The sequence below is a fragment of the Perca fluviatilis genome, chromosome 7 (genome assembly GCF_010015445.1).
Source record: "Perca fluviatilis chromosome 7, GENO_Pfluv_1.0, whole genome shotgun sequence".
Lineage (NCBI taxonomy): Eukaryota > Metazoa > Chordata > Actinopteri > Perciformes > Percidae > Perca > Perca fluviatilis.
The window spans coordinates 25,330,514-25,358,125 of record NC_053118.1 but is presented as its reverse complement, the minus strand read 5'-3'; the positions used below and the strand labels follow the sequence as shown (position 1 = coordinate 25,358,125).

At 40.5% G+C, this 27,612-nt stretch overlaps 5 protein-coding genes and 1 long non-coding RNA gene across 7 annotated transcripts in view; 3 read left to right on the top strand and 3 right to left on the bottom strand.

The window, feature by feature from the left end:
• Nucleotides 1-266: 266 nt before the first annotated feature.
• Nucleotides 267-10,006, bottom strand: LOC120561668 (trypsin-1-like). 2 transcript variants are annotated; one of them, XM_039804847.1, is made up of 6 exons: nt 9,776-10,006; nt 1,366-1,516; nt 997-1,247; nt 736-872; nt 505-606; nt 267-404 (listed from the first exon to the last, which is right to left on the bottom strand). In XM_039804847.1, exons 3-6 carry the CDS (start codon nt 1,229-1,231, stop codon nt 357-359), a joined length of 522 nt encoding a protein of 173 aa, XP_039660781.1. In that variant the 5' UTR covers nt 1,232-1,247; nt 1,366-1,516; nt 9,776-10,006; the 3' UTR covers nt 267-356. The 2 variants fall into 2 exon arrangements, with proteins under 2 accessions (XP_039660781.1, XP_039660780.1); XM_039804846.1 differs by lacking the exon at nt 9,776-10,006 and adding an exon at nt 1,639-1,689.
• On the top strand, nt 3,516-4,928 carry LOC120561667 (trypsin-1). Its single transcript, XM_039804845.1, has 6 exons — nt 3,516-3,587; nt 3,684-3,834; nt 3,930-4,180; nt 4,296-4,432; nt 4,560-4,661; nt 4,763-4,928. Exons 1-6 carry the CDS (start codon nt 3,548-3,550, stop codon nt 4,808-4,810), a joined length of 729 nt encoding a protein of 242 aa, XP_039660779.1. The 5' UTR covers nt 3,516-3,547; the 3' UTR covers nt 4,811-4,928.
• On the top strand, nt 6,958-9,525 carry LOC120561666 (trypsin-2-like). Its single transcript, XM_039804844.1, has 6 exons — nt 6,958-7,094; nt 7,354-7,504; nt 7,612-7,862; nt 8,262-8,398; nt 8,519-8,620; nt 8,741-9,525. Exons 1-6 carry the CDS (start codon nt 6,968-6,970, stop codon nt 8,786-8,788), a joined length of 816 nt encoding a protein of 271 aa, XP_039660778.1. The 5' UTR covers nt 6,958-6,967; the 3' UTR covers nt 8,789-9,525.
• Nucleotides 10,007-10,833: 827 nt separating the features above from the next.
• On the top strand, nt 10,834-12,522 carry mrpl17 (mitochondrial ribosomal protein L17). The gene is made up of 4 exons (XM_039804848.1): nt 10,834-10,963; nt 11,066-11,268; nt 11,849-11,917; nt 12,030-12,522. Exons 2-4 carry the CDS (start codon nt 11,095-11,097, stop codon nt 12,282-12,284), a joined length of 498 nt encoding a protein of 165 aa, XP_039660782.1. The 5' UTR covers nt 10,834-10,963; nt 11,066-11,094; the 3' UTR covers nt 12,285-12,522.
• A 911-nt stretch (nt 12,523-13,433) lies between these two features.
• tmem145 (transmembrane protein 145) overlaps nt 13,434-27,612 on the bottom strand; it is a 50,437-nt gene continuing 36,258 nt past the window's right edge. The window contains exons 8-15 of the mRNA XM_039804842.1: nt 24,313-24,381; nt 23,601-23,681; nt 23,218-23,296; nt 21,776-21,869; nt 19,857-20,029; nt 19,037-19,157; nt 18,439-18,627; nt 13,434-15,937 (exon numbers count right to left, since the gene is read on the bottom strand). Coding sequence (XP_039660776.1) covers nt 15,686-15,937; nt 18,439-18,627; nt 19,037-19,157; nt 19,857-20,029; nt 21,776-21,869; nt 23,218-23,296; nt 23,601-23,681; nt 24,313-24,381 — 1,058 coding nt within the window. The 3' untranslated portion in view covers nt 13,434-15,685. The remainder of the gene's footprint in view (nt 15,938-18,438; nt 18,628-19,036; nt 19,158-19,856; nt 20,030-21,775; nt 21,870-23,217; nt 23,297-23,600; nt 23,682-24,312; nt 24,382-27,612) is intronic.
• LOC120561670 lies at nt 22,168-23,110 on the bottom strand. Its single transcript, XR_005639632.1, has 2 exons — nt 22,562-23,110; nt 22,168-22,477 (listed from the first exon to the last, which is right to left on the bottom strand). It is a non-coding gene; the product is annotated as an uncharacterized LOC120561670 (long non-coding RNA).

The following is a 27,612-nucleotide window of genomic DNA, read 5'->3' as shown; positions in this document are numbered from 1 at the left end:
TGGATAACTGTGTCCTTAATATCAACTCATGACCAATGGATAAAATAAGAACATACATACATACATACATACATACATACATACATATATATGCAAGTCACTTATTTTGCTTTTATCTTTATTTACTTTCCTATTAAAAGCAAATTCTTTGCACCCTGCTGAAAACCTCTATAGAATGTCTAAATAAAGTAATCTAGGTTTGTTACATTGTTAATTAGACAATTTAAAATAGATAGGAAGTAATACTTGCACAAAAGAAACAACAATTTATTTCAAACATTTTATTTGTTTTACTTCAACAAAAACGTTGCCAGTTGGACAGTCAATGTGTCTGATGTGCAGGTTAAATGGTGCTGTTAATAGCTGGCCATTGTGTTGTGCAGCCACTCAGTCTGCACACACACCTGAAAATTAGAAAAGATATTATACCGTTTGTTGCAGTGTAACATAACCGACTAAGGAGGGTAATAGTTATATTTTTTAGTTGATGTAGGGAAATGATACCTTGGCATAGACACCTGGGTGATTTTTCTCAGCACACCCGAAGCCCCAGGACACAACACCCTGCAGCTCACCGTTGCACACAACGGGGCCACCAGAGTCACCCTGAGAGAGAGAATATACTCACAATGTGAACCTTTGCGATACTGTAAGTAATTATGCTATGCAATGGCAATTAAGCAAATTTGAAGTACAGAGGAGTAAAACAATTATAGTCCAATTTGAGATACACACCTGGCAGGAGTCCTTGCCTCCTTCCAGGTATCCGGCACAGAACATGGTGTGGTCGACCATGCCGGGGTAGGAATTGTTACAGTCCTCATCAGACAGGATGGGGATGTCCAAACACTGCAGCCTGTTGCTGTCAGCAGCTGCAGCAAGACAACAAAAGGGGAAGTGTGCAGTAGGGATGGATTGTTGGAGATTGTAGGCAGAATTTTTAAAGACACAGGCTCAGAAATCTAAGTTTGTGGGAAATAACTGTTTTCTACTCACTGGAGCTCATGGTGTTGCCCCAGCCGGAGACTTTGCACATGGTGCCAGCGGGGGCACAGCTTGTGGGCAGAGCCACAGGCTTCACGTACTGGTTAAGGGTGGCGGGCTCGCTCAGCTTAAGCAGCATGATGTCATTCTCAAGGGTGAAGCGGTCAAAAAAGGGGTGTTTAATGATATGGGAAGCACTAATGAACTGCTCGCTACCCTCGGTGACTCCAATGTGGTGCTCTCCCATACGCACCTCAATATGACTGAAAGAGACAGAAGATTGTAAAAGATAGTAATAGATGGATGCTTGTTTTTTGTTGCATGCCAATTCCCCCCTTTAGATGAATATGTGAGGCTTAAAAATATCTAGAGTGTGCTTACGACTTGGAGCAGTGAGCAGCAGACACAACCCAGTTCTCATTGACCAGGGAGCCACCACAGAAGTGGTACCCAGCATTCAGAGACACCTGATGGGGCTCGGAGTGGCGCGTGCACTCATACCCACCCACGATCTTGTCGTCCTCCGTGGCAACTGAAAACAAATGTGAGACAGCCAGAAATAGTTTTTAGTTTGCTGCAGTATAGTTAATATATAAACGTGCACAATGCATGAAAGGCAGCCTGCTCTAAAAGTACTTTATTTATCACGCTCACAAGCAGCTCCAATGAGCAGAACAAAGACCAGGGACCTCATGGCTGTAGCGTTTGAGCCTGTCAGTGCACCTGAATCCATGTTTATACACACACAGACACAGACACACACAGACACACACACACACACACACACACACACACACACACACACACACACACACACACACACACACACACACACACACACACACACACACACACACACACACACACACACACACACACACACACACACACACACACACACACACGATTGGTCCAATAATGCCAATCAAAATAAAAACTTGATAGTGAGGTACTGACCACCAGATGAGGGTGGTTCATTTCAGGTAAGTGGAGGCCTCACAAGCCTGTGGTCCGATAATTTTCAACCCAATATGGCTGAAACAGCTGGATTATTCACAGAATACCTTTACTCAAGGCCGACTGACTAATCAGTACTAGAGCACTCAGCCAAGATGTAATCTAAGAGTGCATGAGACTTTACTTACAACAAGCCTAACTGGCACATAATGGGGGTATATTTCATAATGAAATGAATCCATTTAGAGACCTTCATTTTTGTGTTCAACTCAGAATAATGACCATACTGGAAAAATAATACAGTAGTCCATGGCATTTTTGTAATCGCTGTTTAACATATTTGATTGCTTTCTGACAATTTACAAGACAGTAACTATTGTGCAACTCTGGAACAGTATCTATTAGTGAAGATAGCCTACATCCTATCACAAATGCCACGTTAACAAAGCGGATTCTAATTTATCCTTCTAAACATTTGAGTCGATTCTGAATGTTCAGACTGCACCTTTTCTTGTTACTCAACAAAAAAATGTGCATGTGATTTGTGCATATTCATCATGTGAAATTGCAGCTGCTCCACTGTAACATCTAAACTCAAACTTCACCAACAGCCGATCTGCACTGAATTTTAAACACAGATATCAGGTTAATTGACTGAGCAGAATTTTTTGCAGCGCTTTTGATTATAATTCTTTGTATTGACCTTCATTCTTCAATCTACCTTCACTGTAACAATGTTAAAAAAAACCATCATCAGATTACTTTGAAGACAATGACACTAAAACCTAAAAATGCAATCCCATTTAAATTGTATTCACTGAGGTGTCCTTACTCGTAATTCTGTATAGTAATTGTGTGATTAAGTGATTTTGTTTCCTGGTGTCGTTTGTCTCTTGCCACTTCACTGAATCAACCATTTGTTTGAGGCATTCTATCTGAAGACATGTGGGTGGGTTTTCCTGTGAAAGCCACATTCAACAACTGTGGTTGTGAACCAGGCCATCTGCAGAGTTGCAACCATGTCTTCACAGCAAAAATCCATCCATGTCAGGGTAAACTATGAGAAAATACATCCTGTGCTATAACACGTAACGATGCAATCCCACGTATATAGTAGAGCCCGACAAATTTCTCTAATATAGTGTACCCTGCATAAATGACACATGGAACGTTTAGTTAAAAATATATACCATGTAAACTAGCTAATGAAGAGATACCAAGAAAAATTGTAGTTTTATTAAATGCTAATTTAAAAAGTCAATGCAGGCATTATGCACTCCAAGATAGATCAATCCACGATCAACAATTGCTACATTGAATTTTAAAATGCTTTTAAATGCTAATTTCTCCAATAGCACTACTTTATAATTTAACATACTTCTTAAAAGATTCATGAATACATTTTCAGCCATGCAGTTTGAGTACAGACCACCCGACAGCCAACAAAATATTTGCTTTTCCAATACCCAGAATTATTTTTTTCAGGATCCTGATTGGTCAAAAATAACCTTGGGGGTGTGTTCAGCAGGGAAACAGGAGAGGAACCGTTCCATATAAACCAGGACTCCAGGTGAAGTTCCATCATCGACAGGATCACACAGCAACCATGAGGTCTCTGGTCTTCGTTCTGCTCATCGGAGCTGCTTGTAAGCATGTGTCTTTCTGCTTGTGTTCTGTTCACTGAATTCAAAAAATGGTCAGTTTGTTTGTTGCTGACTATTTGGCTTCCTGTGTGTTTTCAGTTGCTACCGAGGATGACAAGATTGTCGGAGGGTATGAGTGCACACCCTACTCCCAGGCCCATCAGGTGTCTCTGAACTCTGGCTACCACTTCTGTGGTGGCTCCCTGGTCAACGAGAACTGGGTTGTGTCTGCTGCTCACTGCTACAAATCGTATGTCACATGTCAAATTATAAAGACAAGAATCCATCTGCCTTTAACAGGCATCATGAAACTCAGCTGTCATTCATCCTCTCTTGTCTCTACAGCCGTGTGGAGGTGCGTATGGGAGAGCATAACATCAAGGTCACCGAGGGAAACGAGCAGTTCATCAGCTCCTCTCGCGTTATCCGCCACCCCAAATACAACTCCTACAACATCGACAATGACATCATGCTGATCAAGCTGAGCAAGCCCGCCACCCTCAACCAGTACGTGAAGCCTGTGGCTCTGCCCACCAGCTGTGCCCCCGCTGGCACCATGTGCAAAGTCTCCGGCTGGGGCAACACCATGAGCTCCAGTGAGTAACTACATTTTAACTAGCTAGGAGATACACAATGTTTCAGGGCAACATTTTGTTTTCATTTGTGTCATTCTAAACCTGTTCCACCCATACTTGGTTTTACACATTGCAGCTGCTGACGGTAACAAGCTGCAGTGCCTGGACATCCCCATTCTGTCTAAGAGAGACTGTGATAACTCCTACCCTGGCATGATCACTGAGTCCATGTTCTGCGCTGGATACCTGGAGGGAGGCAAAGACTCTTGCCAGGTATGTAATAAGAGGACTCTGCAGCAGTCCTTATCTTAGACCAGTGCATCTTAGTTGCAAATCCAGAATATCCTGAATTTTATTTACATGTACAGTTATTCTCTCTCTCTCTCTCTCTCTCTCTCAGGGTGACTCTGGTGGCCCCGTCGTGTGCAACGGTGAGCTGCAGGGTGTTGTGTCCTGGGGCTACGGATGTGCTCAGAAGAACAACCCTGGTGTCTACGCCAAGGTAAACCTGAAATATCTCTTTACAATGAATACTATAGCTGTTTGAAATTGAACTTTCATGCCCAGTTAAGACCTAAAACCTTGTTCTGTCTCCATTCACAGGTCTGCCTCTTCAACGAATGGCTGGAGACCACCATGGCCACCTATTAAGCCTGATCCTGCGATCACCATGCTCACTCCATCGTTCTAACTTCACTATTGTCTAGTTTTGAATAATGTGCAGCCATTTTCCATCGAGTCAATAAAGTCTTACACCTTGACTTTCAAATGACGTTTCTCTCAATTTCTGCCTGCGTTTTCCTACACCATGATACTTTAAAACAAACTTTTTTCACAAAAAGGTGTTAACCTGTTTACTGCTCTTCAGGATACATACTTCTGATCTTGTATCAAGCAACAACTTTTCGTTCTGCTCAACCATCATTAACAATAGCCTATATACTGTACTGAAAACAAATTCCACCGGCCTTGGTAGTGTGGCTAATAATCTATCTATAATACTTTAGCTAGTGTTAAAATTGGTTTATAAGCCTAGCGTTTAAAATGGTTACTGCAGTCCAAATTCAAAATACTGGAGAGAGTCGTCTGCCCCGGCCCCTCCACCCGAGCGCCGAGGATCAGAGGGGTTGCCAGGTTGTGAATGTTGAACCCAACGTCACACAATGTCAATGTTAGCTAGATGCTAGTCTTACATTGCTATTACTTCACAGCGAAGTGGAGTTGCTAGATGCTGCTATGTTTACGGTTATAAAAGCCAGTGCTCTCGCGGAGCTCTGTAACCGGCTGACAGCCACCTTTTAACGGCTAAACGTAACAACAACAACCGCTATAAAGACCGCAACCTTGCGGAGCTTTGTGCCCAACTGACACGTTGCTGCAACAGCCGATAAAAAGACTGCTAGCTTGCGGTCGTCTGTACCCGGGGGCTGTCCAAATCCAACAATTCAGACTACACGGTTGTTTTGCCAAAGTTAAATTGCATGTTTCCATTATCAGAGTTTCTGCAGGTTTCACTAAGTCAAATCAAACCATGATTATGAGATAAGCTGCCTCCATCTTTTAAATGCATTTCCAATATTTACCAGTGTTTTACCACGTCTATGGTCATGCAACTGTTTAGAAAGATGCCTAGTTTTCCTAGTGACATTCCGTCATGGAATAGAAATTCCAAAAGGAGAAAATCCTGCCATTGTTATAAGATAAGATAGTATTTTAACATAGCATGTTTCCTTATTATCTGGTGACATATTGTGGTCATTTTTGGATTAAATACTGTATATTACATATTGGATCTTAAAATACATAATACATAATTGCAGCTAAATGTCGCACCATTTATTTCACTCAGTTTTGGGGTATTTTTATTTGTTGTTTTATGATGATTCATGATTTTAATGATAATAATAACCTATGAATAAGTTTCTATTCATTTGAAAGAATTACCTAAACCCTTATCAAATTTAATCTGCTCTGCAAATAGCCATTACCACGAAAGAGTCCCGTAGAGATTAAGCCAGTTTATTCATAGAGCAAACAACCCCTGCATAGGAATGAAATAGACAGAACAATAAACAAATGCAATAGACAAAATATCAGCACTGTAGTTGTTTATAATTGTGAGAGAATATGAACAGAAAATCATTTCACTGATAGACATCAGAAGCTGAGATAGAGCTGATAAAAATAAACTGCGATGTTCTTTCTTTTCAAATTTGACAAATGTAATTCAAAGTAGAAATTTGGTAGCATATTTGGCCGCACAATATGTGACTGTATATCATACACTGGGTCAAAGTAGAAAAAAGATCCAATTGAATGACAAATGACATAATAGGCTACTGTCTCAGTGTACTGTACTTTTAGTGATTATTATCAATTCATCTGAATGTATCTTTTCAATTGTTTTATTAGTAAATATTTAGTAAATATTCTTTAACTCACTCTTCACTTTGACAATATTGTTCTCGCAACATGCCACATTATCACTATGCCATTATAACTGCTGAACTGAACTGTATTGAGCTTAATTGAGAGAAAGAGCAATAATTCATATATACATTTTGAAGTAATTGGTCTGTATAGGATCGCGGTCCCTGCAGTTTTCATTTGGGCAGACCAGAGACACTCAGTGAGTCAATCTGTGAGAGAAGCTCCACCTGGCGCTGCATCTGGGTCAAGGTCAGGATGCTGATTACAACCTGTACAGACAGTGTACTGTACTCACACCAGACTAGTGCAACAACCAATCAAACTAAAATACACACATTTTCAAGGTGCATTTTACTGGCAGAATTTTCGTAAGTATATATGGCAGTGTTTTTCCATCAGCCCTATTTGAGGAGCACCGGAGCACCCAAGAAAACTCTTTGCATCTCCATGTGGTATCAACCAATCATGAGACCTCTGGTCTTTGCTCTGCTCCTTGGAGTTGTGTGTAAGTACGGACCACATTACGAAAAATTTTTAGATTATACGACGAGTATTTTTAGATTAGTATCTAAATCTATCCATGGAAAAAATAAAATTTTCAGCTGATATCTTAGTTATAACAGGATAGAGCTAGCAAAGCAGTTTGGTGTTTATATTTGCGGGAGAGAAAATGACACCCTTCAGATTGTTCTGATCTACCAAAGAACAATTTTTATATTGATACTATTAAGTTTTTGCAGAGATCTAAATATATATTTTTTCAGTTACCACAGAGGATGACAAAATTGTCGGAGGGAGGGAATGCACGCCTCATTCACAGCCCCATCAGGTGTCTCTGAACTCTGGCTACCACTTCTGTGGTGGTTCCCTGGTCAACGAGAACTGGGTGGTGTCTGCTGCTCACTGCTACAAATCGTGGGTGCTCATAAAACGTCATATCCAAAATAACAAAAAGGCACTAATCTCATCCCTCTCGTTAGCCATTCTCTCTGTCTTGCTTACAACTTCTTCCTCTCTTTCAGCAAAATGGACATTGTCCTCGGTGATCACAACCGTTGGTTCATGGATGGCAATGAACAGATCATTTCTGCTGAACGCGTGATCCCTCATCCCAACTACGAGTCCTGGCTGGTTAACAATGACATCATGCTGATCAAGCTGAGCAAGCCTCCCACCATCAACCAGTATGTGCGGCCTGTGGCTCTGCCTACTAGTTGTGCCCCCAGTGGCACCACATGCACAGTCTCTGGATGGGGTGTGACCATGAGCTCCTGTGAGTATCAAACATTCGCTGAGTTCCAAATTGCATACTTTTTCTTTTTACTTTTAATATACACCAGAACTGCCCTTACAAAGTACAGACTGTTGCATGCAGTATGCATACAATTGGGAAACACTACTTCTTCATAACATTGCGGCTTGAACGTTGACCCTCTTGCTCATCTATGCTGTGCAAGGGATTGTGGTTCAGAATAGCCAGAAAAGCATGCTGGCTTGCATACTGCAAAATCCGACCGGATACATCCTGCTATTTCTGCCATACTGCAAAAATGCATACTATGTATTTATTTGGCATTAGGACAGAGGGACTGTCTCCGACACAGGGCTTCTGTTATTCTACGTTTGTCCATCATTCATTTGACATTATGTCTCTGGTTCTGAATCTCCACAGCTGCTGATAGTAACAGGCTGCAGTGCCTGGAAATCCCCATCCTGTCTGATGAGGACTGTGACAACTCCTACCCCGGCATGATCACTGAGGCCATGTTCTGTGCTGGATACATCGAAGGAGGCAAAGACTCCTGCCAGGTAGGCCTATGTATCTCTGTTGTTGCAAACTGACAAAAGTATATGACTTGAACTTAGCATTAAGTTGAGACTTAACGCTTTCATATATTATGTTAAACTTCTTTGCTCCCCCACTCTCAGGGTGACTCCGGTGGTCCTGTTGTGTGTGACGGTGAGCTGCAGGGTGTTGTGTCCTGGGGCTTTGGGTGTGCAGAGAAGAACCACCCCGGTGTCTATGCCAAGGTAAAAAACAAAAAGTTTCCCACAGAAATCCTTTATTTCTATTTTATGAAAGAGATATATTCCCAAAGCCTGGCGTGACATAACGTTTTAAATATGCCTTTTCCCTCTTTCTTGCATCAGACCTGCATTTTTACAGACTGGCTGCAGAGCACCATGGCCTCTTACTGAATCCAGTCCAATCACTCTGCTACAGAGGTTTCTATACTGCAAAATCCTGTATCAACAAGGACATTCAAATAAAATAGGTGTAACACCTGCATTTTAAGTATGCTTTTAGTTGGTATCTTTCTGATCTGCCTGGCAAATCCACACGACGAATAAAATGGGGAAAACATTCAATTATGTTACTAGTTAAAGACCGGTTTACTTTGATGTTATAGGTGTTAGGTAATAAAAAGTTAAACCATTGGTGATGTCTGATAAAAATATACTTTTAGTTAAATGAACACTGAATCAATACCGATTTCATCACACCACACCTAATCAGCATTTGTTTGGCTCTCAAGCTTCTAAAGAATCATCAGGTCATGTCTGTCATTTAGCATACTGGAGGAGACTCATTGTCCCCTCAAAAAAGGTAACTGTTGTCTCTGCTTTTTGGGGAGCCATCCCTGTTGGTCCAGACTTGATTAGAACAAAGGAAATGCATAATAAGTTGAATAGAATCGGCACTACCATGATACACAACCTTTGTCTGGGAACTGGAGTAAACCTGAAATCAGGGGTGTGTCTTTGGGACAGTTTTCATTCAAGGAAACACCCACAATTCCAAAGGAATATAATTCTGATCCTGAGAAAGATTCAGGACTGCGGATTGTGACCCCACAAGGGAAGCATGTCTTGCAGTCCACTGCTGGCAGTGTTTTCATGTTTTATGTTTGATTGTTTTTGTCATGTCGTTTTCATCGTGTTGTTCATTAAACCTCTTGCTTAACTTTCAATTGGACCCAAGCCTCTCCTTCCTCCTCAGAAATCAAACGAACACGTCTTGCCTACAGTAATACAACAAACATTAGTTGCGTGTTAGGTAGAAAGTTGTGGGGCAACAACTACTTTGGACGGACACAAAAAAATAAAGTTACACAATTTTACATAATGCTCCATTTCCTACTTTCCACACATTCAACACAGGCGATAATCCAACTGAGCACATACCTGTTCTCCTCAACGTGCTGTGATGCTCACTTCCGTATATATATATGCGCCTCAGTTTGGGTAATGTTAACTAGCTGTTCTGCCCATAGGTTCTGCCGAGCAAGCCCAATTTTACCGCGTTGTCCTGCTGCGTCATGTTTGGTATAACCCTCTACGAAAGATGCTTGAGATCCTGGAAGCATGTTGTTGACCAGAGTACCATCCACTCCAAATAACACACAAAAAGCAAAAAAAAGCTACCATTTTTTTCTGCTGGAGAATCACTTTTTTTTTTTTTTTTTTTAAATCCAATACCAGCGGTTGGTTAATAACAAAAGCCCGCGGCTGGTGGGCACCGATGAATTTAGTCTCAAGGTTTATTCAAAGGGCAGACTTTTACTTTTGTGTATTTGATAATTCACAACGTTCACGATGACTATATACTTCTGGCAACTACCAGCAGATGACGACAACAGCAAATAGCCAATCAAATTGCAGTGGTCCAACAGGTAATCAGCAACACGTGGCATCAAATTTGTGCAACGTGGGCATGCGTACTGTTGTTTTCACACACAGGGCACTTGACGTTACAGCAATTAGCCTGCGGCAATTAAGACTTTTAAAACTATAATATCCAGCCACTGACCTTGTAGAAAAATGCAGCTATCAAGGATGTTTATGTCATGCATTAATCCAGAATTATATAAATTTCTTCTTTTTCTCAGTACCACTAAGCCCACCTGACGGCCCGCGTTGCCTCAACATATTATAAATCGAGGCCATGCAATTAAAATCATAGACTGTTAATATTTATTTAAAATAAGAGATCAAACAGAACAAAGTATGAGTAAATAGTATTAAAAATAATGAAGTAAAATAAATAAATCTGTAGAAATTAACACTAAATAAAAATAACTTATATTCTGCTTGATTACCCCATTACAAGTTATACAATAACAATCCCAAAAAACAAAGATATACAGACACCCAAAGGTACTCTGTCGCTTATTTTTAAGAATCATAATAACAATGACCTTGATATTCTTTTTCTGCGGTTCTTGATTTTCATCGTTTCTGGTTGCAGTAAGTTTAGTGGAACTGTCGCTCCCCAGTTCTATTACCAAGTCGGACATATTTGACGACGCACCACTAATGTCAGCTTCGCACGGGCTTCGCATTGCTGACCTCGGGCTTTGTGATTACATTGAGGTAACTGCGCTGTAGGATAGCTAGAGGGCGGGTTAAATTGATAATACGCTTTACTTGGGAACATTTTCTCGATTAGTTTAGTTTTCCATTTGTTTGTCGCAGATTCACGCAGGCGAACCTAACCGGACAAGATGCGCCTCACGTTGCAAATGTTGATCTCCCACGGCCGGGTGGCCCGGAAGATGGGTATGGGTCCGCAGTCCCGAATCAACATGCTGCGGAACATTTTGACAGGACTGGTCCGACACGAGAGGATAGAAACCACGGCGGCCCGAGCAGATGAAGTCCGCTTCTACGCTGAAAAGGTGACTACGACCTGGTGCTGCTGGCTAGCTACCCATTCAGCTGACATTAACGTTACAGTATTTATCTATTTTTAAATAGCCAAATTAAAACAGGAAAGCTATACAAGTTACATAGCCTACATCTTTCGACCTGAGATTTTGTTATGGTGGATCAATATCAGCCACCACACATTTGGTGAAGGTTTTGTCCATATGATGTTATGGTGGAAGAAGAAAAGTGAATTTTTAAGAGTCGAAATAATTAAACTTTGGCATGATTTCATGTTTAAAATAATTTTGATGTGCACATTGTAATAGAAAAAAACCCATTATCTTTCACAAAATTAGTTATAAAACTAGCCAAGGCATATGATCAGCCTTATTGGCCTCTTATTATACAATTCCCAAAGTGTTATTAGACTGATAAAGGCAACTAGGTCTTCATCTGGTTCGATCCAAAAATGTTCATCCCACATTAAACTAACTTATGTGAACAAGATTATTTTAATATGAATGTGTGTCTAACAGGCAACATATTTTAATTTTAATGTCTCTGTTTCTTACACAATGGTTCTGACTGTATATGTTTTCTTTGTCCCAGATTATTGACTATGCCAAAAAGGGAGACACTGATGAGAAGGCGATGAAAATGGCCAGTTTTTGGCTGACGGTACGTGTCTGCAGCTCTTCTCAACTTTGTGAAGTTACAAGCTGTTTCACTCTGAATATAAAACAGTTCATGGGAAGTCGATGTTTAGTTTGAGTGTGCCTTTTCTCTTCAGGAAAAGGATCTGGTCCCTAAGCTCTTCAAGGTCCTTGCTCCACGGTTTGAGACCCAGACAAATGGCTACACACGTATGGCACGCATCCCCAACAGACAGAACCTAGACAGAGCGAAGATGGCCGTCCTGGAGTACAAAGGCAACCCCTTCCCTCCTCTCTATCCTGTGAAAAAAGAGAATGAACTGACACTCATCAACCAGCTTCTCAAAGGCTACAGAGAGGAGAGGGCACAACAATTGGCTGCAAAACCTTGATTAAAACCCTCCTGGTGTTGGATCGGTGATGGTGGTCGCTGAAGGATGATGGTTGGGTGCTGAAATGCCTCTGAAGAGTCACTTGCAGTTGCTGCAGGTTGTGGCATATAGACACTTGTTAATTTCTTCACCAGAAAAGCAGTCCAAAAGCTCCAGTGTCAACTGAAGCCAAGGACGTGTCTGTTATTATGTAAAGACATTTATGACTGATTATGTATTAATAAATATTATTTCCAGATTTTCGCTTTATTTCTTTAAACAAGATTTGGCCCACACAACAGCAGCACACTTAGTATTGCACTTCTATGAAATTGGGGGAGTTGTTACAAATTTTAAAAAAGTGGTAAAAGAATCAAAGCAGCAGAGGAAGAGATATTTAGTCCCAAGTATGAGTCAGACTCCAAAAACACTGGCTCCTACAGTACCCATAATGCAACTGGATAGCATCTTTCATTAGAGCGCACCTGCTTCTTATATGCCTACTTCATTCAGGGGAAGAAGTCCTCAATTCAATTAGGTTGACACTGAAGAAACCCTTTATGACAAGTAAAAATTGTCTATTATGCTATACTACGTTGTACAGTGTTTTTGTTATTTTGTCATCCTGGGGACAAAGAATACAACACCTGACAATAAAAGCACAAGTCAGAGTATTTACATATTGTTGGACTATTGTATTAGGTTGCAATACATTTGATAAGACGAGTGAAAAGAAGTTAGTGGACAAATTTGATCACTAAATCACAAAATAACTCCTGAGCTGGCATCACAAATTGTTACAGAATAATGTAACAACTTTTTCCTTCAAAGACAGTGGCAGTGATTACCCTGAAAGCCATTTGCAAATGTATAACCTTACTGGAGAACAGGCACAGACAGGCGCAGTTTGTTGTGACTGCACTTCAGCACAGGAGTGGGATACTGGCAGGGACTGTGAAATAATTAGGCTAGCCTACATCAAATTGTGACTAGCCTGGAGCCTGTCCCTGTGGTGTTTCATATTAATGGAGTCTTGTAATGAGAACAGATTCTAAATATGATTTACGGATATTAGATTGACTCCTTTGGACACATGCCCTTGTCCTAACTGGAACACAGACACTGCTTATTAACACAGTAGCCAAATAATACACACACCCAGACGAGCCCTCTAATAAAACCTTTTTTTTTATTTTGGCAAAAAGTGTATATGTACAGCGTATTTAGAATTTTCATTTGACACCATTAAAATGCATTTGAATAGTGCTTCAGTGATGTGCTCTTAAACAGATCGCTCCGAGTAGCCTAAAAGCTGTGCTGTTTTCTGTCATGCATACATAATCTCTTTTTGTCCAGTTCTCTCCACAAAGGGTCTCTTGTGTATATTGTATGTCAATATACACAAGGTTGAAGCAGTGATACAGTTTCAGTAAGCCTGTCTGTTAGTCAACTCACCCATTGTCTGTTTAGTCAAGTCATGGCAACCGTAACAATAGGCAACAGCAGACAAAATGGCAGACATGCCAAATATAAACCGGACACAATCAGAAATAACTACTAGTACTATAATTCAAGTATCATTCTGTTTCACAGGCTAAGTTACACCTCTGACTACACTCTTACAAGTTACACACCACAGTCCTAACATCCTACAGTACTCCACTGCAGACAGACTCTCGTTGATAAATGTGGACTACAAGCCGAGTATCACCATTTTTACAAAACAGTCAAGATAAAACTGAATTTGTTAGAGTACTTTCACCAATATTTTTTTTCTGAATTGCAGGTAGTGGTGAACTCATCTTAAGTGACACTCTTACATGACTTGTCAACTTCAGCAATTCAATGTTAAATTACGTTGACAGATCATGATACCTCCCCTAAAATGTCCGGACAGTCGATGACATTTTCAGACTATTTACAGGTGTATGCATCTGGAATAGTACTCAAAGTGATGTGAATACAGGTTTCAAAGCAGTCTTATAAGGTGACATCATCACAAATAAACAGAGTAAGACCAGGAACATTAAAGTGCTCCATGCAGGACAGACAAAATGTACAGCTGTGTTGCTGTTTTAACAGTTAATCTACAAGGCTTTTTTTGTCATAGCTCAATGTTAGGGGATCCAAAAGTAGGAATATTTGTTTGAACGTTAAAGTGAGATAAAGCCAACTCATGTTTCAGGTACTAGATATGGGTGAGGATTAAGTTACTTGCGTATTTGAATAAAGGGCATCCCCCTGCTCTAAAATCATGAATGTGTTGTAGTTGAAAGCCAAGGAGAGAGTAAAGAACATTTGACAAAAGGTGTACTGTAGTATTCCAGTAACTTGAAAATCATCCCTGTCCTTGTGCTGTATTGCATCAGTACATTCACCAACGTCTACATACACAGAAACACATTTTTTTGAGCAGGCATATTCTGCACTCCAGTGAAAACTCAACTAAAACCGACAGAGTATATTATTGGTTTCATGTTCCAGACAGCCAAGGTTTTGATTGGAATAACATTCAACTGAATTTATCCAGTTAAAAATATACTAAAGCCTATTGTATGTATTTACAAAACTATAGATTTCAATACACACAATAAGCGAATATTGTATGGTCACGTGGAGTCACATATATCAGCTTTTTGGACGGGAAATACAATACAAACATGCGTGTTTTACGAGTACCTAGAAGTGCCCACAGTAAACGTGACATTTTACATCAACACATCAGTATATCAATCCAGAATAACCAGCTGCAATGAAGGCATATAAGAATATAAAGTAACCCAATAAACTCCATATAATATCTATGCTTTATCAAAATGTGTCAAACATAAAAAAAGTCTTGGTTTTTTTACATGACTTGGATAAATGTAATGGCATGATATTTTTCTGATGGTCACAGCACCAACTGGAATCTAATAATGTGGAAAAAAACATGACAACAAATTTCCTTTTTTGAAATAAAACTATATAGAGTGGTAGCTCTCTCCCGTTTTTGCTATTTACAAACTCCTCCAGATACACCATCCTCAATGCCTCATGAATTTTTGAACAGAAGTATTTCAAGAATTTTGTTCATTTCCGCACCGTGCACAGCTATCATCCTATTGCTCTGGCTACATCCACTTTGTCATCTTTCTCCCTGTGTGCCATTTACTGGTCAACATCAAATTTTTATTGCTTTTTTATTCTTTAACAAGTTGAGCACTCCTATCTCTCAGCCATTTCCCCCTCACTCTTCCATTCAGGTTATTTATATTCACAGGTGAAAAGGGACCGTTTCATTTTCTGATGATTTCTCTTCTTCGCCCATCCAAACTTTTTTTTGGCCGTCTTTTAACAGTAACACCTTTATTTCCACTCTACTTTGTATTGTCATTCTGTCCATTCCTTCAACGCCTTTCCCCCTCTCCCTCTGTACCGTCTCATGCCTTCGTTCCGAATCCTCCTCCGCCTCCTCCGCCTCCTCCACTCTGCATGCTGAAATACTCTGTGAAGGAAGGGAGTCGGGGCGGGAGTGAGGGTGAGCATGCGGCCAGGCGTGGGGGTATCTGAGGCAGAGGTGGGGGCAATATCGCCGTCAAGTCGGCAGCAGTGGTGATGATCTTCTGCTCGCTGTTCCTTGGCACCTCGGGTCCTTTACGGGCCACCGTCTCCTCCACTGTCTTCACCGGGTCCTGGAAGGAAGAAGGTGATGGTTTTACACCTTTGACCTGGTCTGATCCTCTGGATGTAGGTTCATGTGTTATGTGGATGCTGCAGACACTATACATCACATTTTTACAGCCTCCTCTCGAGCTCACCGATAGGTCGAGGTGAATTACACATGTACTTGGTTTCCTGACCTCCAATTCAGTTATGTTACTCTCCACAAACTGACCCTACTCTAGATTAGTTTACTGTATTGGAGAGCCTTTATGTAGGCCTGGGGGATATGGTTGAAATCATTAAATATTTCAGATATCGTTTTATATCAATATACAAATCACTACATGGCAAATGTATGCAAAGTCTAGGGCTCCAATTAATGCCTTTTTCATTATTAATGTAATAACTGTTTGGTCTACAAAACATCAGAAATCAGTAAAAGTTTTAAACTGACATCATCAAATGTCTTGTTTTGTCCGACCAACAGTCCAAAACTCAAACATATTAAATTTAGTATAACGTACTGTATGACAAAGAAACGGAGAAAATTCTCTTTAATTTTAAAGCTGGAGCCATAAAATGTTTTGGCATTTTTTCTTGAAAATGATTTTAATGATTAACCAATTATCAAACTACTTTTAGTTGATTCATTTTCTGTTGATCGACTAATTGACCTATTTTTGCAACTCTACAGAAATCACACAGATTTTCAAAGCAATGAACTGTGTTCCACTAATGCATTAAACTGTACGAGACCAACATTTTAGTAAATTGTTTTGTTAGTTTTTAATTACAGTTTGCAAGGAATTACTAATTTGGTCACCAGAAAATGCTACAAATATGAAATTATAGGATCACTTAATTGTGGTATGATTCCTGCTAAAATGTGATAACTGAATTATTGCCCAGCTCATCCTGTCATATAAACAAAGTATTAGAAACACCATCCTAATGATTTGGATTGTTCTACCCAATCCATATCCCACTTGTCTTTATTGTTATTTGATTCTTTGTTTTTAGTTACAGTACTTAGTATTTCACGTGTTGCAATGGATGTTTTGGATGGATGATTTTATACTAAATCCTGTATTTATACTTTAAAAAATCTTTCCCATCTTGGGAAAACTAATGGCACATCTGTTTTATCTGTAAACAGTTTTCTAGACAATTTTCAATTTCAATTTCAATTTTCTGGCTTCCGACTACATTATAGCGCAGAGACCCTTGTGATAACCACACAATTTACCCTTCAGGCCAAATGCTGCAAAACCAAAAAAGGCTGCATTGCCATGCTGTTTAAATCTATGGAGACAACACTCAGATTTGCTTTTTCACCAAATGACCCTGGTCCAATAGACTCCCTGTGTCAATGCAAGTAATCATCTGCAACTACATTTCCTCCACTTAAATAAAGACTGAGGGCATTTTATTTGACAACAAATAGGAGAGATTCTTATGACCCACACTGATACCAGGGCTGAAAATGGTGGTTTTGTTGTACTTAGATTTTTAGCAGCCACACTCTTGCATGGTCTTCCCACTGTCTTCCAATTAGATGTTTGCAGCAAATTAAGCCTCTTTACACTGGCTTCCAGGGAGTCAGACAATTCATTTCTAAGTGGTAGTACTGATTTGTAAAACACATTATGGTGAGAGTTGCTTGTTTTCTCTAATTCACGTTTATTATATTTTGGGCTATTTATTACTGCCATCTAACTTTATTAATTTAAAATTATCTTAAAGCTTTGATGCCTTTTTATACAATGAACACTTGAAACTTGTCCTTCCTTGTCATGACTTTGTGTCACTTGGCATGCATTTTCTCTACTTTGGGTTGCTTCCTCTATGGTTGCTCCTTTGTGTTGTATTATTCATACTTATGTCTGCACATTGTATCAGTGTAGCTGAAGAGTCAGAGCCCTTCTGCTGTCACTCATTTCTGTGCAGTATGAAAAAAACCACGTCCACAAATTTAAAAGTTCCCCAAGCTAGATAATTCATCACGGCAAACATGACGCCTTAATTTGGTCTTGTCAACATTTCTACTTAATCATTATTTCCTTGTGCCCAAGTGTTTTCATATCAGTGCGTGTGCTATGTTCACGCTGTGCTTACAGTCATTCAACTGGCGCCCACAGGAAGAGACGGCAGTTTACGCCAAGAAATAATCCTTAAAAAACATTGTTACACTGATGCCTTCTAGTTTGAGGCATCTTTGTTAGACGAGACATCAGTTAATTTCAAGCTAGGTTTGACACAGTAATGTTTGCTTTTTAAAAGCATCAAAAAATGAGTACAACTTAGATGAATCTAATTATATATAGCAAGCACTGCTAAATGCTTGGGAGGTGTTTAAGCTGGATAGAGACACACATTACAAGCTACAATTCTGATTCTGATGCTTGCATTTAAATTGAACCTGTTTCTGTGCCTGTCACTTCACAGAGCTTGCTCTTCTGTGTCTTCTGCTTTAACAAATTTGATCTAAGATATTAAGCATGCATCGAAAAACATGTCAAATTAGACTCACTGATTGGATGGAGAAGAGTTCAGTAAAGTTTGGTTGAGAGTCTCCCAGGAAGGAGCCATTTCCATAGGCATGATGGGGGAAACTCTCTGCCCCCTCGCCTGCTTTCGGACTGGACAGCAGGATCCCAATCTGGGACGTCCGAACATGATATGGGAAGTTCTTATTGGCTGCCGAGGGTCTTGTGATAACCTAAGGGATTAAACGATGAAAATATATGATGATTTCCGCAGATTTTTACATATATAATCTATGTATAAAGTATATATAGTAGCTAACAGAACATATAAGGTCCAAGTGAGAAGTGGGAAATGCAATGCATGCAGTGAGCAGAAAAATAAAAGGGAATTTGTGTGAGCAGTCGGCCCATTAGTAAAGAACAATGTGTTGAAGGTGAGGAAGAGGTAGATAAAGATGTGTGGGGGAGACAATCAGCACAAGGCAGTTATGACTCAAGGATAGTGAATAATATATGACAGACAGAGGCAATAATGACTCTTGAATAATGTGAACTATGTAGAAGTGCAAGGGTGCATGAGCGTGTGTGTGTGTGTGTGTGTGTGTGTGTGTGTGTGTGTGTGTGTGTGTGTGTGTTACGAACGAGGAAAACGATGTGAGCGTAGAGGTGGATGCCGAGCTGAATGCCGTTGACGATCTTCTCCCGGGCCCAACGAGGAATCCCAAAGTTGGCGATCAAAGCCATAACAGGCACTGCGAAAAACCTGATGAAGAACAGTGAGTAGATTTAGAATAATGAAGAACACATTCAAAGAAAAGATGAGAACTGAGAGGCCGGGAGAGTAGAAACAGATGTAAAGCATACAGAAAGATGAAGATGGAAGGAGAGGAGAGACGTAGATAATGAGGCGGGAGATTGCGGTAGCAATTAGAGAGAAATACAGAGATAATATTAGTCTTTGTAATCTACACTTCATTTGAAGCTTATGCTATTACACCCAGTGAGTGAAGGGCAGAGAAGCAGAGAAGTGTATGCAGAAGAGTTTTTCTCAGGGTTATTTAAAAAGGAAAAAAACTTTCCAGTACAAAGTTTTAAACTATCTAGCACACACATATATATGGTAGCATAAATTATTGTAGATAGAAGAGAGTAAATCATCCGCTGAGTAAAAATAGATGTTTTCCTCTAGCAATCATTCACTCAGGTACAATTATCTACAGTGTTATTAGAACACAGAGGTTGGGCACGCAATGTTGTAGAAGGGTAGTGTTAAATAAACAACTTTTCATTCCTGGGCTGCTAAAGCATCAGCTATCTCATGCACAGTTTTACAGAGCAGCATAAATTATTCAAATTGAAGAGACCTCAAACAGAGAAACGTGTATTTTTCTACTCCTGCAATCTCGCTCAGGTGCTATTATCCGCAGCAAGGGCAGAGTGGGGGAAGCCGTGCAGGTCTCACCATAGTGTGTACGTGGTGAAGAAAGGGATGTAGAAGGGCTGTTTCTCAGGGTAGTGTTTCAGAGAGACCAGCACGGCATAGCAGAACCACACGTAGGCCAGCAGCTGCAGGCCCATCAGTCCGTAGCCTGCGGGGCTGTCATAGGCGTACAGCACTTCACCTGGGTCAAAGAACTGGCACAGGAACATGACAAGATATGCCAAAATTAAGTTTAAACTTAAAAGTAAAAAATAAGCATTGTTTGGCTTGGCTACACATTGTAGTCTGTGCCCTAATTACTAAGATGGATTGCTCGTGGTTCAGCCGCTGCAATGAAATTCCCGAGCCAAAGCTCAGCTTGTTGCGTTCTGTGTGAGTCTTTGACATTGACACTTGTTCTTCCCAACTGGGTCATCGGCATGTGTGTGTGTGTGTGTGTGTGTGTGGTGCCTGTGCTTGCAACTGCGGACACCAGATTGCATTTCACATTCCAGTGACTGGATAGCGTTGGCCATACACGGTTACCTCGTGCTACATAATGCATTGGTGTGAAGGCTCGGTGTGGAGTTTCTTGGGATCCAACCAGCAAACCCAGGCCTGTCAGATTCCCTGCAGGCCGAGCACCAAGAACACTCTTCAACTCTTTATTTCAGTTCCAATTGTAACCTAGTTTGGTGTATTTTTAGCAGGAGCTCTCCTGAGTTTTGAGCTCTTCAAAAGCAGGGACCATGTAAGAGGGCAGGCACTGCTTCAGATTCACATATTGCAGTGTGTGAGATAGCTATAGGCTCCAGATTTAAATATAGCAAGGATAGTTCCACTGCATTATTCCCACTGGGTCATTCATAGGCTGTATTCAAAGACTGTAATCCACTGTCCCTGAATGTACCATCGTGATCGGACTGTGCTGAAGCTTCTGCAGCATGCACAGATGTATGTGACTGTAACACTCCCAAGTGTCTAATTAATTTATAAGCTCATATGCTATAACATCATAGCTGTTAAAAATCTGTTTCCATCTTCACATACAGAGACACGGTATGATTAATGAGAGTGGAGATCTCTCAGTATGCTGATTAGTAAGTCTAACATTCATTGATCTAAGATTTATAACTCAGGTACAGTAGGGAGTGCAAATCGCTTTAGTTGTGCTTTTAGTTGCCTCATTGTTGCTGGATCTTTGAAAAACATCAAGGAATTTGTTTTTTTTTGTTTAAACAATCAACTTGCATATTCATAATTAGCGATGTGTCAATTTAATTAAGTGACTTGACAGAAAAGGCCATTACAGCCCACGTGGGTTCTACTCTACCATGAATATTTGTGAGATTATTAAAAAAAGCCAGAGAGAGCAATTACAAGTGCAGATACTATATCAAGTCAGAAATCATCACCAGTCATCCTGGGCGTAATTCAGATGCTGCTTTCAAATCACATCAGAGGTGAAGTGTTCAAATGTTTTACGAGCTGGAATCTGAATTTAAAATGAAAAGAACCAAACTGCAGTAGACTGAGCTTTTAGTAACTACTGTACAGATGATTTTATGAGGGCTGCAGCAAAATATTAATTTCACTGCTGGTTATTTTCCCAATTAATTGATTCATCTTTGTCTATGATGTGTTAGAAAATAGTAAAACAAATGTGGATCTGCAGCTTCTTTCGGTTTTACATTATTGTAAATTTAATATCTTTGGGTTTTCAACTCAGTGTCTTTGGGTTTTGAAGAAACTACCTTAGGCTTTGGGAATTTCTGATTAAAAATAATAAAAATGAAAATTTAATGGATTAGTCAATAATTAAAATAACCTCAATAGCCCCAATGTTGACTACAGTGCAGTGTGGGTAATGTACTGTGTGTGTGTGTGTGTGTGTGTGTGTGTGTGTGTGTGTGTGTGTGTGTGTGTGTGTGTGTGTGTGTGTGTGTGTGTGTATATGTTACCTCTGCCTCATAGATGAAGAGGATGACGTAGGTGATTGTGTAGACTGTCATGTAGATGCTCAGCTTAACCGACCCACTGTGACTGATCCTCGCTCTGACACAAATTTACGCATACACAAAGAGGGTCAGAGGTCAAACACAAGTTAGCGGAAGATAAGAACACACACTCAACAATACACAGACAGAGGGGGTGATGCATGGAAACACAAACACAAAATCACACATTTCGTTCTTTACACACAAAGCAAAGACAGCTTAGTCTAAAAAGCAGCTATCCAACACCACACAGCACAAAGGACTGGTGTGCTCAGCTCTGAACTTTATAAATATTAAATGGCTGCAGACTCATGGACACGTCAGGCTGTGAAAAAAGCTCTCTGTATTCATAAAAGCAGAAATTAAGGCTTCTTTATTTGCAGTCAACAAATATAACAAGAATTTTCAAATATCATTTTGCTCGGACTAATTCAGCACCACACACCAGAGACAACACATCAAAGTTGTAGTTAACTTATCAGTTTCTGCAGATAAACAGCCATGGTTTTAGCTTGATGGTGATGCAGTTTTAAGTTTATTCACCAGGGTTTTAGAGGGGTGTAATAAGTCTAAGAGATTCTTCTGAGCCCAGAGGAGGGTGTAATCCTGGAGTCGAAGAAGCCAGCTTAAATCTTGCAAGCTCAGTTTTCGCTACAAGAGTTCCGTCTGGAAAATATCCACAGAGATTAAACTGAGCCCGAAGCAAGACCAATCTTCAATCTGTGAGCAGTGGTTTAGATGATGACTCACCATGACTCAAAACTCAAAACCTTGAACTGCCATTTAATTTTCTCACATAAACTGAGTCAGAAACCAACATCTAGGGATAGCTTGGAAGAAAATTAACAACGTTTAAGAACAGCTGGCATGTTGGACTGGACATTCAACGTTACACTCGTAAATCATCTATTGTGCGGGCTATCTGAAATGATGCCTGTCCCAAGCAAATGTCCACTAAGCCTTGCCAGAAAAGAGTAAGCAAACTAAAAATGTGTCAGCTGGCTTTGCAGGGTAATCCTGCAACAGACACAAAATAAACATGAAGTTCACATCAGAGTAGCATCCATCTGTCACATTCCTCCGATATATCAGGTGTTCATCCACACCATCACACCCAGCATACTAACTGACTTTTTGACTGACACCTAACGTTGTCATATCATGAGATACTGTTATGACTGTGACAGTGAGGCCTGAGAGACAGTGGCAGCATAAACACACCTGCACAATGATGATGATGACAGGTTTGCATAAACAAACACACATGGGCTTGAAGAAACACACACACACACACACACACACACACACACACACACACACACACACACACACACACACACACACACACACACACACACACACACACACACACACACACACACACACACACACACACACAAACCCACCTGGTGACAGTGAAACCTTTGCCCAACAATATGAGCATCAGAAGGAACACCAAGAAACTGACAGAGAACAGTAATTTCCCTGGAGACGGACAGAGAGAAGGAGTGAGACAAAAAATGAGAAAGAAGACAGAGGGGGTAATTAGGTTGTGGTTTCCGAATCTGTAATATCATAGGGGAAAGATAAAAATCAGGTCGCCACACACATGCAGAATCATGCATGGTCCTGCCTCTGCCCATCAAACCAGCTATCGCACTTTGCCACCCACACACACATCCCTCATCGTCCACTCATTCATTCCGCTCGGCCAGAGAGTGTTTTTTACAGTGCAGAGGCAGCGTCAGTCAGTCAGTCAGTCAGTGGCCGATGCAGTAAAAGAACTCACCAAGTATTTTCAGGCTGCCGTTGCCAACTCCATCTCTAGCATACAGGCCCCAGTAGACACAATGGAACAACAGGCTGAGCACTGCCAAGTAGAAAATAAATGCAGGGAAGACAGAAATGTGGAAATAAGAGAAAGGAAAAAGATGTGAGAGCAGGAGATAGGGGTATTGGGAAGAGGGGAAAAGGTAAATAAGAAGGAGATGTCACAAAGAAGAAGTAAAGAAGAAAAGTGTGAGGAAGGGGGGCAGGGTAGGAGAAGGGGAGAGAAATGGGGAGTAGAGAAGCGAGACAGAAAAGAAGAGGTATTGATAAAAGGAGATGAAAAAGAGCAGAAGGCTTCAGAGAAGTGGGAGGAGAGAAAGAAAGAGAATTAAGGGGTGGCAGGAGAATCGAGGAGGGATTTGAAGAGGGGACAAGCAAGCAAGAGAGAAGAAAGCCAGATAAGGGGGGGGGAGATGAAAAAAGAGGAGAGGTTGAGGAGGGTGAGGGGGTTGTTCATCAGTAACAGCATGCTACACTGAACACTGTAGAGTTGCTCGTGGTTTGCAAAAGTTGCTATTCAGAGGCTAATAAGGGCGATAATATCTCAGCTCTTGAAGTGGGGATTAAGGTATAAGATGCTGCAGCCGTGCAAGAGGCTCATTGTCGTATTGTGTGTGTGTGTGTGTGTGTGTATGTGTGTGTGTGTGTGTGTTCGGGACAGAAGCTCTCACCCTCCACACCTGCCGCCGTCATAAACATTTTGTAGGTTGTGTGAAGAAGCTGTCTTCCCTTCAGATTGTCTGCAGGGGAGAAAAAAAGAAGAAGATAGAGATGATTGAGGTGTGTGTCTGTGTGTGTGTGGGGATAGAGATAAAAAGGATGGAGATATGCTAACAGATGGCAAAGGAGAGCGAGAGAGGTACAGAGAATGTGAGACAGAGAGAAGAAAAAAAAACAAGAACAAGGAAGCGGGCCAGATAAATGGGGAGGAGCGACCATTAGTATGCATCCATCTTGTGTCGCCTGTCTCTAGATGAAACCTTATACATCTTCTCCACTCTCTCTCCCTAAGCTGTGAGAAAATATTTTTAATGTGTATTTAAGCAGCCAATTTTACTAGAAAAACACTCCTGCAAACAAAAGTTGCCCAGAGGAAAATTTACAGGGGGAGGAAGGGTCATAAACGTTCCCACACACTCACAGCTGCCATGTATAACCCCAGGCTTGGCTGGCCAGGGGTCTCATTTATAAAACTGTGCATAGGATCCTTACTAAAAGTGTACATACGCCCAAAAGCCCAAAATGGCGTACGCCGAAAAAAAGTCAGATTTATAAAACCGTGTACGCACACCTGTAAGCAATGTTCCCTTTATAAATCACAGATTGCCTACAAGTGTGCGTACGTGGATCAGCCTTTTATCCCGCCCTGTACACGCCCATTTTTAACCATAAATAGTCAATGCAAAGCACCTCGTGAATGCTGATCAGTATGTTAATGGCCCTGGCAGTTGTTCTTTCGTTACACCGAATCATGCCGAATCATGACGACTGGCAGAGAAAAAGCAAAAAACTTCTCAGACGTTCAGTAATTGCTGCAAATTGAATTATAATTTCGGCCTGTTGTTGCACAGTGTAGGGAATTTATAGACTAAATATATTAATAATACGTCCAAAACGGCAGGCATTACGGCACTCGGGGACAGCTTCGATATACCAGATGTATATAATAAGATTTAACAGATATAACAGATTTTTTAACAGTTTTAAAGACAGATATTTAGTTATTTACACTGTGTTCTCCCGTTATCTAATGCTAGGGTATTTGTTGCTATCCTGTATTCCATGCAGTCGGGCCATCTACTCCTCCTGCGCTCCGTAGCGGACAATGTGACGGCGAGACAGCGCCGATTAAATATTAGGAACACATTTTTATTTAAGATTTGAGTTGGAGGTGTTTATGGAACAGTTATCACTCAGTACAAGCACAAATAACACTGCTGGATTTCATCTTCATGGTAATGTGGATGATATGGAGTGAAAGGATGTGCGTGAGGCATCAATACTAGAAAATATTACGAGTAATCTTATTCCCATTTACTCTATGCAGTCTGACTTCAGTTCACCACCTCACCATCTGCGTCGCCAATTCCTATTTTGTGTCTCCAAAATGTGCGTACGCATGGTTCAGAGTTTGCGTGGAGGACCGCACATTCTCCCGTCAAGTTTGTTTTTTATAAATCACAACCTTTGCATGGGAAGTGGCGTACGCACATTTTCAGCCCCGTTTTGTGCGTACGCCACGTTATAAATGAGACCCCAGACGCTGCTGGATCCTTCTGTGACTTTCTCAAAGGTACTCTAATGGTGGCTATCAAAAAACATGTCTCCCAAAAATGAAAACTCTGTCATCTTCAATGTTTTATAACCTTTTAAACCTTTTCCTATATTTCATAATCTATGGGTACTGTTTTCATTTGGGTAAAAGTAATGAAATAAAAGTCCCTTTAGGCCTGTTTTCTTCTATTTGTACAACGCTCTACATTGTTATGTTTATGTCCTTTGTTTGACTTTAACTTGTGCAAATAAATAAAACTCAAGCCTCCATGTCAATGAATACTCAAAAGAAGCTGGCAGAAGCAATATGCACATGGGGAATGGGGAACATACAGCAGTGCATTCAAAGTCTGTCAATCTGCATGAAATCACAAAAAGATTTCTGCAGAATTCAAAAGCCAAAAGATCTATTTGCACCTCATTACATAGCCTTGTTCCTCTGCAGTACTTTTCCTAACCCCCAGTATTTAAAAGGCCCACTTCCATTTCCAACCAATGTACTCATTTTTGGATACATTTGACTAGAAAAGACTTTGATGACACTGAATTAATGTGAAGGATAATCTATGCCAATTTTGGAGCTTAATATACAGATTCCTTCACTTTAAAGTATCAGTTTTTTCATATACCTATTGTGGGATCTAGCCATGCAGATAGTTTGGGTTTTACTAGCCCAGATTTAAAAACATTCATGTCTGATATTTCTGCCTTCGCAAAAGTAAAATGAGGATTACTGGAATTTAGTTTGTAGTACTTTCAGCATTTAAAAGTACATTAAAAACATTTTATAGCAAAATCTCTTTCCAGAATCAGAATCCTTCAGTGTCCATGTTTCATTACTTCCGCCAAGGAGGTTATGTTTTCGATTTCGGTTTGTTTGTCTGTCAGCAGGATGACGGAAAAATTAATGGCCTGATTTTCATAAAATTTGGTGAAAGGGTGTAGCATGGGCCAACGAAGAATTTTCCAAGCAAATTCTTTTTTACGGGCATTAGGAACCAGTGCCATGGCGTGACTTTTCCACTAGGTGGGGCTACGCCTTTATAGGTAGCTCGGTGTCTTTGTTATGTTACTAGTTGGAAAGGGTTTCTACCAACAACAAAAAAAATAGCCCCAATAAAAACTATAGACAGCGTGTTCTGTGGACTATCCAGAGTATCTGTTGCTGTTAAATTTTTGATATGGTATACATTTTTAAAGCTGTGAGCACAAAAACAAATTCACTTCCATTCTATTGGGGATATCTCAAAATCCTGGCCAATAAAACTAGCCAAAAAAGGTAGAGAACCACTGTGCCAGTACAACCAGTTGTGTTTTTGTAATTTAAGGAAATTGATCCTTTAACAGTTTGGAAGAAAAACCTTAGGAAAACCTTACAATACATGACAAAAGCAGGACAAGAGTTTTCACTGAGCATTAAGTCATTCCCGGGGCCCTTGTTCTAAGCTCTTCGGGTTATTTGAGCTGTGACCTTCATGTGACAAACTCGCTTCACTAACCTTAAGGCTACCGCTACCTTCTCCATTCAACCGTTCACCTTTACACGAAAACCAAACCCCACTCTCGCCATCCTCTCTCCTTCTTTCTGTGTTGCTCATGCTCTGTTCTGACAAACTCTCGGCCCCGAGAAAAAAAATAGGCACATGCTCCCCCTTTACTTGTCAGAGGAAACATGAGAACTTACTCTTATGCCATCA

Bases quoted from the DNA above. Each gene is read 5' to 3' on its own strand.
- LOC120561668 (XM_039804846.1), bottom strand. From the start codon at position 1,678: ATGAGGTCCCTGGTCTTTGTTCTGCTCATTGGAGCTGCTT. The intron at 873-996 runs GTGAGTAGAAAA...GTCTTGCTGCAG, and splicing joins GGGCAACACCATGAGCTCCA to CTGCTGACAGCAACAGGCTG. The intron at 607-735 runs GTGTGTATCTCA...TCTCTCTCTCAG, and splicing joins GAGGCAAGGACTCCTGCCAG to GGTGACTCTGGTGGCCCCGT.
- LOC120561667 (XM_039804845.1), top strand. From the start codon at position 3,548: ATGAGGTCTCTGGTCTTCGTTCTGCTCATCGGAGCTGCTT. The intron at 3,588-3,683 runs GTAAGCATGTGT...GTGTGTTTTCAG, and splicing joins TCTGCTCATCGGAGCTGCTT to TTGCTACCGAGGATGACAAG. The intron at 4,433-4,559 runs GTATGTAATAAG...TCTCTCTCTCAG, and splicing joins GAGGCAAAGACTCTTGCCAG to GGTGACTCTGGTGGCCCCGT.
- LOC120561666 (XM_039804844.1), top strand. From the start codon at position 6,968: ATGGCAGTGTTTTTCCATCAGCCCTATTTGAGGAGCACCGGAGCACCC. The intron at 7,095-7,353 runs GTAAGTACGGAC...ATATTTTTTCAG, and splicing joins TCTGCTCCTTGGAGTTGTGT to TTACCACAGAGGATGACAAA. The intron at 8,621-8,740 runs GTAAAAAACAAA...TTCTTGCATCAG, and splicing joins ACCCCGGTGTCTATGCCAAG to ACCTGCATTTTTACAGACTG.
- mrpl17 (XM_039804848.1), top strand. From the start codon at position 11,095: ATGCGCCTCACGTTGCAAATGTTGATCTCCCACGGCCGGGTGGCCCGG. The intron at 11,269-11,848 runs GTGACTACGACC...TCTTTGTCCCAG, and splicing joins TCCGCTTCTACGCTGAAAAG to ATTATTGACTATGCCAAAAA. The intron at 11,918-12,029 runs GTACGTGTCTGC...TTTTCTCTTCAG, and splicing joins TGGCCAGTTTTTGGCTGACG to GAAAAGGATCTGGTCCCTAA.